We start from the raw sequence: 13,690 nt of genomic DNA on the forward strand, positions 1-13,690 counted from the left end.
CTTTGTTTGGAGAATAGCAGGAGTGAGATCATTGCAAGTGGGATAGTGAACAGCACAGGCCACATAAAATCTGTCAGTACGACACTACCATTTCCTGACCATGGCACAGATAAACACAGTATCCCTCCCCTAACTGAGACACTCAACCCTGATGACCAAGAACTCTGGTTAATATTTCAGTATCTCTAATTGTATTGATTTGGTGGTTCTTTACAATTTTCCATCAATTCATATTTCTAAGATCAGGACAAAAAATGAGTTCAAATCTTAATATTTTAGATCATAGATTCAGTATAGAACAGACATGGTTATACGGTATCTCAAGAGGATACTAATAGCCAATTAGCAAAAGGACAGCACAACTAAAGCAACAATTATTGTGGATATTAGGTACTTTTCCCCCCTTTGTGTTTTTTATTTTGCAACTTTCCATTCAATGTAAAAAAAACACCTTTCAAGGACTATTAGGCGGAAAATCATTAAGACTAACACACCTGTGACATCTCTGGGGGTTCAGTACTTATCCCTAGAGCTTTGCACTCTGATTTTTAATACATCTTTATTGTATAATAATAACTCAGCTACTTGTTTATTAGACTAGATTTGGTTTTCCTGAATCTGCCAAGCAGAAAATAAAACACATATGGTTTTTAAAAATTATTCAATTCATAAAATACATATTTCAACAAAACAATCTCAAGAGTAATCTTTTCAAACTTGGGCATCAATACCTTCTTTAACTCTTTCCAAACCCTATACTTCACTTATTATTTCCACAAGTCACTCATCATACTCTGACTAGAAGGCAGGTTCCAAGAAAAATACTTCATACAAAATATCGAGAAACCTGGGTGATGGATCAATTGTTTAAAGTTTTTAAAATGCATTTATTAGCGTCACAAGGCGGCTTACATTAACACTGCAATGAAGCTACTGTGAAAATTCCCTAGTCGCCACACTCCGGCACCTGTTCGGGTACAGAGGGAGAATTTAGCATGGCCAATACACCTACCCAGCATGTCTTTTGGAGTGTGGGAAGAAACTAGAGCATCCAGAGAATACCCATGCAGACACGGGGAGAACGTGCAGACTCCACACAGTGACCCAAGCCGGGAATCGAACTCAGGTTTCTGGCGCTGTGACGCAGCAGTGCTAACCACTGTGCGACTGAGAGATGAAAGGAAGGCTGAAGGAGGCAATGAACGCCATGTTGAACAAACATTAATAAATTAGATTAGGAAATGGTGGAATGAATGATTTTAGCATGGGTGTCGATAAAGGGAGAGCATGGGTGAGTGTATAGGATGACATTAAAGTTTAGCAAATGCACTATGTGGCAAAGTGTAAGAACACAATCGCCTTGGGTGACCTATATTCTCCATTATTTCTTCGACCCTGTAAGAAAACTCCTTGCTCCCTTTTCCTACGCATTATAAAAATCTTAACATTCATAATTCAGATTCATACCAATCAGGCTGCATTTGGATAATATTTTTGCAACAGTTTATTGGAAAGCCACCTTTACACTTAGTAAAATGGCACCCATGTAATAAAACATTAAAATTTGAATTTTAAAATACATCCTGTTAAGACAGAAACTTTTAAATGAAAGCATAAAGCAGATGTTGGAAATATGCAGCAAGTGTAGCAACATCTGTGGAGAGAGGACAGAGTTAACATTTCAAGATAAACATGATTCCTCAGAACTGAAGGAATGTAGAAATGTGGTGGATTTTGTGTGGTTGAAAGGAGGGAAGGGGAGGAAGAACAAAGTCTGGGATGGGGTAGAGGGCGGGCGAGTTAAATGATAAAGATATGATGGAACATAACGGAATTGTAATGGTTGTAGTAAAGAAGCAAAGCATTTGTCCAGAGCGAGTGCCAATGAAAGCAAAAAACATGAAAACAAGAATATTGAAGGGTACATGACATTGGAGGAGGACAGGAAGCTAGAAAAAGTTGGAGGGATGGTTCTGTTAATTAATGATAGTACTAGCACAATAGAGACAGATGACCTAACTTCAGGAACCAGGATATAGAGGCAGTTTGGGTAGGGATAAGAAATTATAATGGTAAGAATTCATTTGTGTGAATGGTGCATAGCCACCCTAACATAATCCACATGGTGGAAAAGGGAAGAAATGATGTAAGCTTGACAGAAAGATGTGATAATCATGGGAGATTTTAATCTAGTAGGAAGTCTCACAACACTAGGTTAAAGTCCAACCTGTTGGATTTTAATCTGGTGTTGAGAGACTTCTTACTGTGCTTACTCCAGAGCAACGCTGGCATCTCCACATCAGATTTTAATCTACACAGACTGGAAAAAATCAGATGGACAAAGGTAGCCTATCTGAAGAATTCATCGAATGTGTTCAGGATAGTTTCTCAAAGTAGCACATTCTGGCATAATAGAGTATGTCCATATGATTCAGACCAGCACACACCAAAAAAGGGAAATCAAAATGGGGTACAGAGCTCATGGTCTGAAATTATTGAAGTCAATGTTGAGTGTAGACGGCTGCAAAGTGCCTAATTGGAAGGCGAGCTGCTGTTCCTCAAATTTGTGCTGAGCTTCCATGGAACATGGAAGCAAACACAAGAACAGAAATGGGAGTGCAGAATATCATGGTGAATTAAAAGGGCAAGCAACCACAAGTTCAGGGTCATATACAAGACCTGGGCAGAGGTATTCTGCAAAGTGGTTACCCAATCTGCATTTTGTCTCCCACTGTAGAGACCGCTTTGTGATCAATGAAAACAGCACACTAAGTTGAAAGAAGTAAATTGCTGCTTCACCTGGAAGCAGTGTTTGAGGCCTGGACAATGAGGAGAAAGAGGAGGCAAATGGGCAGGTGTTATGCATTCTGCACAGGGAGGTATTATGGGAAGGGAACAAGGTGCTGGGGGTAATCAAGGAGTAGACAAGTGTATTAAAGAGAGAACAGTTCCTTCAGAATGCTGACAGGAAAGAGGAGGGGAAGATGTTTAGTAGAGGCATCATGCTGTTGGTGGCAGAAATGGCATAAGATAATCCCTTGAATGTGGAGGTCAGTAGGGTGGAAAGTGAGGACGGGGGGAGTCCTATCATAGTTCTAGACAGAAGATGAAGAGTGAGAGCAGAGGTGGTAAATGCGCTGGACATGGTTGAGGGCCCTGTCAACTGTAGTGGGGGGATTTCTTGGTTGAGGAAATAGGAAGACACTGGTCTAGTTGGACCAAGGAGCGGCACAGGCTTGGAGGGCCGAAGGGCCTGTTTCCTGTGCTGTACTGTTCTTTGTTCTTATCAGAATCGCTGTTGTAGAAAGTTGCATCATTAGAACCGACGTGTTGGAGACAGAGAAACCAGGAGAATGGAACGGAATCCTTACATGAGACAGGGCTTGAGGTATAATCGAGGTAGCTGTGGGAGTCGGTGGGCTTATAATGAATATGAGTAGACCAGTCCATCTCCAGAAATGGAGTCAGAGGTGTAAAGGAAGGGAAAGGAAGTGTTGAAGTTGGACCATATGAAGGTCAGAGAAAATTGGAAGCAAAGTTGATGACATTTTCCAGTTCTGGCCAAGAGCAGGAAATGGCATCAATACAGTCAATGTACCAGGGAAAAAAAAGAGTTGAGGAAGAGGGCCCAGAGTAGGACTGGATTAAGAAATGGTCCACATATCCCACAAAACGACAGGTGTAATGAGGATCCATGCGGGTACCCATAGGAACACCTTTTATTTGGAGGAAGCAAGACAAATTAAAAGCAGAAATTGTTCAATGAGGGAACAAGATCAGCCAGGTGGAAGAATGGTGATGGATGGGAACTGGTTTGGCCTCTATTCAAGGATGATATGGAGAGCTATCAGACCATCCTGGTGGGGATTTCGGTGTAGAAAGAGATTTTATGTCCATACTGGAGAGGTGGTGGTTAAGACCAGGAACTGGAAATTGTACCCTCTCCTTTTTTTCTCCCCTATGTACTCTATGAATGGTATGCTTTATCTATATAGTGTGCAAGAAGCAATACTTTTCACTGTATACCAATACATGTGACAATAATAAATTAAATAAATCAAATAATGACATACAGTATCAGAGGGTCACAAGCTGCTAGGAAGTGCATGAAAGCAGCTTAAATTTAGGGCTTGACAGACTGGATACTGAGGCATTTTTCCCCTGATTGCGGAATCTGGAACACAGGGGCACAATCTCAGGGTAAGGGGTTGACCAATTTATTCACTCAAAGGTTTATGAATCTTTGGAACTGTACATTTGTGGGTGTTCCATTGACGAATATATTTAAGGCTGAGATAGACTGATTTTTATCTCTCAGAGAATCAAGGGATATGGGGAACAAGAAGGAAAGAGAATTGAGGCAGAAGGTTAGCCGATATCATACTGAATGGTGGAGCAGGCCCAAGAGGCTGTATGGTTCAGTCCTGCTCCTATTTATTATGTTCATTACGACTTGAAAATTGCTAATCTATGACTAAAAGCAGAATGTAGGGAAAATTTGATCTGCAATAGTAGATGCTGGCTGACTGCTTAGGAATACATCTCCTTCACCCTGGCTCTTGCCAGGATACAATATTTCCAAAGACTGCAAAATGAAATATAAGATAATAGGTAGCTTGAAAGGAAGTTCACATTTGCAGTTCATTTGATATCAGGAGAGGCAAGTGTTTTTGAACAACAGAAATTGTATCAGTTTATTGCCAGCAATAGTTATGCTTTCTTGTATGAAGTTCTGATTTATACAAAAACATTTAAGCAGCAGCAGATAAAAAGATTAGTGATGCACAGTGACACAGTGGTTAGCCCTGCTCCTCTCAATGCCAGGGACCAGGGTTCGATTTTCGCTTGGGTGACTGTCTCGTGTGGTTTGCACATTCTCCCCGTGCTAGCATGAGTTTCCTCCAGGTGCTCTGGTTTCCTCTCAGTCCAAATATATGCGAGTTAGGTGGATTGGCTATGCTAAATTGCCCCTTAGTGTCCCAAGATGTGTAGGTTTGATGGATTAGCCATGGTAAATGTGCGGGGTTACAGGGATAGGGCAGAGGGGAGGGCCTGGTGGGATGCTCTTTCCGAGAGTCAGTGCAGACTTGATGGAATGAATAGCCTCCTTCTGCCCTGTAAGGATTCTTGGTTCTATGATGCAAGAAATGATGGGCTATGCTGCTTTTTAACATTAATTCAAATGTCAGCAGAAAACTTGGGAGTTCTATAACTGATTACTAGGAATCTCAATATAATATAATCTCTATCTGTTCAGCTCTATACTCTGCTGTTCATCTTTCTCACCCGTGATTAATATTCACCTAAATCTTGATATAAAATTTATACTAAAAATGTTACAAAATGTTAAAAATGCTAAAAATGCTCCGAAAATATTTTTAAAAATTCATTATTAGCATTTGGCACAGTCAATATTTATTTCCTCTCTCTAGTTGTCCTTGAGTATCTTTGTAGATGGAATTGGAATTATGTAAAAGGTTAGACTGAGTAAGGACAGCGGGTTTCCTTTCCCAACGGATCTAAAGATGAACTAGTTGGGTTTTAATAATAACGTCACTGTTACTGCCATTAGAATTTTATTTCCTTTTCTTTTTATTAAACTAAAATTAAATACTCCAACTGCTACAGTGGGATTTGAACCCAACATTTGTCCAGTCTCTCAATTAGTAACATAACTATTACATCACCCTATCTCAGATAAGTTGTACGTATGAACGTTATGTTTGATCTTCAAGTTTGGACACGTCCTGTCTGATATACAATGAACATTGCACAGAACAGAAATAATTAATGCCAAGAATGTATATTAGCAATGGAAGGCTCCTTTATGACCACTACAAAAATCAAAATAATCTACAGGGACCCAGTTTTTCCTTTTATTTCCCAAATGTAGTTAAGTCTTAGGGCTTTAAAAGAAGATGACAATAAAACATTAAGTAAATTTTTTAGGAAATATTTTGGAAAAATCAGCAGAAAAACACACCAGGCAGTTCATGCTTCATTATTAGAAGCAGGTTAAAAAAACAACTAACAAGTTTCCTCCATCAGGATCATCTTTCTCTTGTGAAATTCCTTTCCCTTTCTCCACAATCCCACCCCTTTGAATGTCAAGTGTGAGATTACAAAATCCAAGGCTCAACATTTTTGAATTAAAATAAACCCTTTCATGCACAGATCTCCAGTTCTTGATGAGTGAAACAACCCGGTCCCAAGGCCCCCCTCTCTAGCTTATTGGCAATCTCTGGAAAACGAGCTAGACAAACTTAAAGCTGGACACACTTTCCAAAGAGAACTGAGGGACTGCTGTGTGTTCTGTTTCACAGAGACATGGCTCATTCCTGCTTCACCGGACTGTGCCCTAGAACCAGAGGGCTTCTCAATCCACCGAATAGACAGTGGCCTCAGGCAAGACTAGGGGAGGCAAGGTCTGTCTCCTAACCACCTTGTGGTGTATAGACATAGCTACACTGGTGGGTTTCTGCTCCCCGACCTAGAATATCTGACGCTAAAATGCCGCCCCATTACCTTCCACGGGAGTTCACCTCTTATCCTGACAACAGTTTACATTCCACCCCACACGGACGTGAGGACCATGCTAGACAAAATATACACCACCACAAATAGACTTGAGACGAAACATCCGGAGGCCTTGTTCATCATGGCCAGGGACTTCCATCAGGCCAAGCTCAAGAGTGTTCTACCGAGATACCACCAACATATCTCCTGTTCCACCACAGGCCCAAACATCCTCGACCACTGCTACATAAATATCAAAAATGCCTGCCGCTCTATTGCCCGCCGACACTTTGGTAAATCAGACCACAAGGCTGTGCTCCTGCTCCCAGCTCAGAAGCAAAAACTGAAATGGGAGAATCCATCAAAGAAAGTCATGCAATGTTGGTCTGAGGAATCAGATGATCTCCTACAAGGCAACTTAGAGTCAGTAGATTGGTCAGTATTTAAAAACTCTGCGACTAGCCTGAACAAGTACGCCACTACAGTAACTGACTTCTTAATAAGTGTGTAGAAGACCGTGTGCAAAGAAGCAAATCCACGTGTTTCCCAACTGGAAACCACGGATGAACAAGGATATCCACTGCCTGCTGAAGTCCAGGTCTGAGGCGTTTAAGTCAGGTGACCCTAACCTATACAAGAAAGCCAGATATGATCAATGGAGATCCATCAAAGATGCCAAAAGACAGTACCGGACCATGCTAGAATCCCAGGCTAGCCATACGGACTCCCGCCGACTATGGCAAGGTCTGCAAGACATAGCCGGCTACAAGATGAAGGGAGGTAAAATCGCTGGCTCCAACACACACCTCCTCGATGAGCTCAATGCATTCTATGCCCGTTCTGAGCAAGAGGTCAGTGAGAGCACGCCCTCCATCCCAGAAGTCTTGGACGAACCTCTATCTGAGGTCACCATTGCCGATGTCAGAGCAGCCTTCTCAAAAGTCAACCCATGGAAAGAAACTGGGCCAGATGGGGAACGCGGACGAGCACTCAGGTCCTGCATGGACCAGCTAGTGGGGGTATTCACACACATCTTCAACCTCTCGTTACGCCAATCCAAGTTCCCTACCTGCTTCAAGAAGACGACCATCATCCCGGTACCAAAGAAAAGCCAGGCAGCGTGCCTTAATGACTATGGCTCTGACATCTATCATTATGAAGTGCTTTGAAAGGTTACTCATGGCACAAATCAATTCCTGCCAACCAGACTGCCTAGATCCACTAGTTCGCCTATTGACGCAACAGGTCCACAGCAGATGCCATCTCCCTGGCCCTACACCCAACCCTGGAACATCTAGATAACAAAGATACCTATGTCAGACTCCTATTCATAGACTACAGCTCAGCCTTTTACACCATTATTCCGACAAGACTCATCTCCAAACTTTGTGGCCTGAGACTCGGCTCCTCCTTCTGCAATGGATCCTAGACTTCCTAACCCCCAGACTGCAATCAGTAACGATAGGCAACAACACTTCCTCTATGATCATCCTCAACACTGGTGCTCCGCAAGGCTGTGTCCTCAGCCCCTTATACACCTCTGACTGTATGGCTAAATTCCCCTCCAACGCAATTTTCAAGTTTGCTGATGACACTATCGTTGTGGGTCGGATCTCAAACAATGACAAAACACAGTACAGGAAAGAAATAGAGAATCTGGTGAATTGGTGCAACGACAATAATCTCTCCTTCAATGTCAACAAAATGAAGGAGATAGTCACAAACTTCATGAAACGTAGTGGAGGGCATGCCCCTTGTACATCATTGGGGATGAAGTAGAAATGGTCAACAGTTTCAAGTTTTTAGGTGTCCAGAGCACCAACAACCTGTCCTGGTCTCTCCATGTGGATGCAATTTTTAGGAAAGTCCACCAACGCCTCTACTTTCTCAGGAGACTAAGGAAATTTGGCATATCTGCTACAATTCTTACCAACTTCCACAGATGCACCGTAGAAAGCATTCTTTTCAGTTGTATCGCAGTTTGGTATGGCTCCCGCTCTGTCCAAGACTGCAAGAAACTACACAGGGTCGTGAACAAAGCCCAGTCCATCACTCAAACCAGCCTCCCATCCATTGATACTGTCTACACTTCCCGCTGCCTCGGAAAAGCAGCCAGCATAATCAAGGACCCCATGGACATACTCTTTTCCACCTTCTTCTGTTGGGTAAAAGATACAAAAGTCTGCGATCACATACCAACCGACTCAAGAACAGCTTTTTTCCTGCTGCCATCAGACTTTTGAATGGACCTACCTCGCATTAAGTTGATCTTTCTCTACACCATAGCTATAACTGTAACACTACATTCTGCACACTCTCCTTTCCTCCCCTATGTATGGTATGTTTTGTCTGTATAGCACACAAGAAACAATACTTTTCAATGTATACTGATACATGTGACAATAATAAATCAAATCAAAATGTCGTGCAATACTAGCATTCTAAAGTAGAAATGCAAAACTACATTTCAATTCCGATTGGATCTCTAGAAAATGACAATTTTGTGGCACTCCTTTTCTTTTATAAACCTGGTATTCAGCATCTGTTGAACGTTAACTTAAATAAGCCAAATATTTTTCATACATAGTGTAATGAACGTTCTCTGAATTGTATAATATCCTGGTTAAAATCAATTCAAAATCAAAGTCAAATCCTGCTGAGTAAATAACATATTTACTATAATCTACTACACTGTAAAACAGTCTCCTTTAAACTTACCAAATAAACAAAACAGACCTTCATTAAAACTTTTGGTGGCTGAAGTTCCTCCATCGGCTCGGAGGAGAGCAAGTACGTTTTCTTTCCCACCCTTCTCGCTAGCTTGTGGAAACTTTCCTTATGTTGTGTTTGTCTTGGTTTTGTTGACACCTAAATCTTAAACCATAAGAGCTTGAACTTTCTTCCTTGGCAGCAACTGCAGTTACACCCAAAAACATGCTGGCAGTTGCTCCCATGTTGATGTAAGGTTACACCTAAAATACCTCCCAAATTCATTCAAACACATCCAAACCTAAAATGCACATATAAAGAACAACAATCGGTGTGAGGAATTGGGGTTCAAGGAAATGCTGAACCGCAAATTCTTCCTTGAGCCTCAAAATTAAAAGTTTCAACCACTTAGCCATCATCCATACATATCAAGTATCTTTAAGAATTTGCAATTTGAGAAGTTTTTTCAGTTCTAAAAGTAACTTGTACTTTGCCTTAAAAATGCATTCAAAGGAATAGATAATACAAAACTGGTCACAAAAAGAAAGAGGACTTTTCAAAATCTCTGAAACAGATTGCAATTAAAAGACCAGAAAAATCCCTGCTATGCCTAAAAACAATATTAAAAGACCCCTGAACAAGTCCAATTGGAGGATGCTTGCATATGAGAGCCTGGGGCGTGGCCCATTTTACATGCTGGGATTCGTTAGGCTGGCAGATTTGATGGATGGGCGTAAAAGACTGAGGAAACTTGAGCACACTGTAGTTACATGCATGACTTACTATGTTCAAAATTCCTCAATCTTCTAAGTCACGCGATTGTTTTGCACCCAGACAATAGGGTGTGATATAATGGAAATGCTCTGAACATCTGCCAGACTGTAATTACACCTTCCCACCAGTATAGTGCTGTTGTTTCACATTTGCATCTCTCAGATCTGCCGTCTGTGTTACAGATAAATTCTTCTACTGCAACCAGCTCTATTTCTATGCTTCCCAAACTACTCCAAGTTACAAAAACTTTACTTTATCGAAGTTGACGAAGATGCTGTCCAAAGCTAAAGGAATTCAGGTTAAATCATCTTAAAAAAGGTCTAGAGTAAGAAGGATAGCAAAGACCCAAAAACATAACAGTAATATTGCACCATACAGATGAACCGTATGTTTTGAGTCACTGAGTTCAGTCAAATATAGCAATGGGTTATTACAATTGGTTGAAAATCTCTGAACTAGGAAAGGAGAGGAAAAGAAAAATCTCTCTTCTGGTGAATGTTATCTAACGACATTTGTGGAACAGTGCACAGTCATATGGATAAATTCATCAAGCTAGGCCAACAAAAAATAAGCTCACATATGAAGGTCACCCAATCGATGGATGTGATGCGCACAAATCTCCGTGACTATTTTTCAAATCAAATGCTAAAGTCGGTGAATACAGAAAGTTCATACTTACCCATACTATTTGTAGAGCTGCACCACATCAGCAGAAAGCCAGTGCAAATCAAGTTCAATAATCCAAACAGTAAGATCTTCCAAGACTGTGGAGTAGAAAAACTGCATCAACAGCAGGGAAATATTCAGAACATATCTTGCACTAAGTTTGGTTTTTGTCATTTTAATCAACAGAAGTAACTCTGCTGTTCAGCTCAATGAAAGCGTTGTCTGAAATGGTTGCATTTTCAACATTCTGCTCAGATGACCAGCGTGACAATGGTGTGCACAGCGAATACAAACGGAGCCCAATTTGCAATAAAACAAGCAGAAATTGATTTTCTGAACTTTTCAACTTTACTAACTGGACCCCGTGTGCATGCTGGCTGAAAGCAATGGAGTTTAGAATGAACCGCATTTGTGCATGCCAGAACTCAAGTTAGCTAAGAAAGTTAGAGAGGGAGTTAGAGAGGAGAAGAAAATAAGTTGCTCTACTTGAATTCTCAATTCTGTTAGCCAACTGTTGAATGTAACTGGCAGCAACCCAAATCACCTCATGGTCACGATTTAAAATATATTGTCCACTTAAATGAATTGGCAAATTTAAAAACCAGGGCAGCAAACACAAAGTTAACAAAAGTAGGGATTGAGTCAATGTGTGTGTTAACCTGCAACATTAAGAAATAGTATGGTGTGGATTCATGCCTGCAGTTCCCTAACTAACTTCGTTAGCTCAAGCCAGACAGGCAGGAGCACCAGGTAGATCCTAGGAAGTTGTCCACAGGGAAAGAACAGAAAATGAGGTAGATGAATTAGCCTGGGTTGGGGGGGGGGGGGGGGGGTGTGCAGTGATTGGGCCGTGGGGTGGGGGTCAGCACTGCTGGGGTCCTGGGCTGGCCAGCAGAGAGAGGCTGACAGTTCAGGGCCACTGTGCATGCGCAGAGGCCCTGAATTGTCAGCCTTCTGGGTGGAAATACGCCCCACCCTCCTGAAATCTAATGATATTCATGCTGGTGGCCTCTGCATTGTACAGAGATTGTGGGGGATTCTAGTGTGAACTCCCACTGAAAAAAACTGCATGATTTACTCGTTTCCCCATGAATTCGACACTTATACACCAAGCAAATGCATACAGGTGATAGCAGAAAAGGGGACAACTAGAGTTTATCAGCCAACACGGTCAATAATATGGCTTTTTTCCAGTTCCAGGGCCCTTATCGGCACCTGGATGAATTCCCAGGTTGTGAACCTGGAGATGGATGTGGCGGAACCCTGCAGGAGATTTGAGAAGGTGGCCATTTAAGAGGGCACCTTTGGGGTAAAGGACAGCAAATGGGCTCCATCGCCAGGGCACCATTTCATCTCTGAGTTCTAGTCATATCAGGGGCAATCCAGACAATGTGGGTAGAGTACCCTCGAATGACACAATTGGCATAAATGATGGGCAGATAGTAGTCAATCCCCAGAAGTCACCCATCCACCTCAAAAATAGGCTGCAGACGGGAACATGTCGTTAGAATGGCACAGCAGCTGGTAACAAGAAAATGCCGCCAAATTCTGGCCTATCAACGACTGCTTTCCTGACTTAAATGAAATGTGTTGGGGATTGGCATAGAGAAGGGAAAACTGGGTTCAGCACTGCTCATCTGCCGCTGGCATTATCCAAAGCCCAAGCAAGTCCAGCACAGACACAACAGACCAAGAGACCTCCTTCTGTGTTGTAAATTTTCAATTATTTCTATGAGAGTCTGATGCCTACCATCTGAATCACAATGTGAGCAGCCTAGGGAATCTTTTAAAAAATGGCTTTTAAATCTCGTAATTAATTGAAATATGTCCTTTGTAGCTTTTGTTAAAATAGCTTTTTCCTCCTTTGCTCACTGAGGAATTTTGTAAGTGGAGTCAGTTTTATGAAACACATTCTTAAAGTTTCTCGATGGCACAGGGTTAGCACTACTGCCTCACAGTGCCAGGGACCCGAATTTGATTCCGGCCTTGGGTGACTCTGTGGTGTTTGGACGTGCTCCCTGTGTCTGTGTGGGTCTCCTCTCACATTCCAAAGATAAGTAAGTAAAGTTTATTTATTAGTCACTAGTAAGCCTTACATTAACACTGCAATGAAGTTACGCCACATGCCGGCACCTGTTCGGGCCAATGCACCTAACCAGCATGTCTTTTGGACTGTGGGAGGAAACCGGAGAACCTGGAGGAAACCCATGCAGACACGGGGAGCACGTCCAAACTCCGCACAGGCAGTGACCCAAATCGAGAATCGAACCCGGGTCCCTGGTGCTGTGAAGCAGCAGTGGTAACCACTGCGCCACCGTGCTGCTAGATATGCAGGCTAGGTGGATTGGCCATGTTAAATTGCCCCTTAACGTCCAAAGATGTGTAGGTTAGGGGTTATAGGGATAGGGCGGGCCTGGATTAGGTGTTCTTTGGAGAGTTGGTGCAGACTCAATGGGCCGAATGGCCTCCTTCTGCACTGTAGGGATTTTATTGTTCTGTATAAAAAGTGAAATAATGTAACTGAGGGACAGATAGGTGCAAGCTGCAAATGGTGCATCATCTCTTTACTGCTTCTCAAAATTACTGGTACACTGTACAGGGAATGCTATGTAATGAAAATATTGTTAATGATGTTCCAAGAAACCTTCAGTGATGCATTGCAAATATATGCAAAACTAATGTGATCATTCAGGAATTAAATGCATTTTTCAGCCTTGTGAAACCAATGAGAACATTTGGAACATCCAAACATTATGAAACCGTACACTTACCTTTTTGAACATAAAATATAAAGCTAGTAAAAGAAAGATAATATCCAAAATCTAATCTTGGAATCTATAGATATTGGCTCTGATTTTCTGGTTAGCGGTGAAGGAACTTTGCTCCTTGACCTTGAAGTGGATTTCCTCAATTCTGACATGACTTTGAAAGTGGAACCACCTTTAGGGGATCCAGGAAAAGAGCAGGCTGATCAGATGTTAGATAAAAGATCTCCTAGGCAACAAAGCAGGAAGTAAAGTTCATT

General features: G+C 41.9%; 1 protein-coding gene across 1 annotated transcript in view; it reads right to left on the reverse strand.

The window, feature by feature from the left end:
- Positions 1 to 13,690, reverse strand: part of LOC144489451 (zinc transporter 6-like) — a gene marked incomplete at both ends in the record, with an annotated part of 56,366 nt that overhangs the window by 25,961 nt on the left and 16,715 nt on the right. Inside the window, one exon of the mRNA XM_078207312.1 lies at positions 10,679 to 10,763. Within this exon, the coding sequence (XP_078063438.1) occupies positions 10,679 to 10,763 (85 nt within the window). The remainder of the gene's footprint in view (positions 1 to 10,678; positions 10,764 to 13,690) is intronic.

This window comes from Mustelus asterias, unplaced genomic scaffold (genome assembly GCF_964213995.1).
Source record: "Mustelus asterias unplaced genomic scaffold, sMusAst1.hap1.1 HAP1_SCAFFOLD_2203, whole genome shotgun sequence".
NCBI classification, from domain to species: domain Eukaryota; kingdom Metazoa; phylum Chordata; class Chondrichthyes; order Carcharhiniformes; family Triakidae; genus Mustelus; species Mustelus asterias.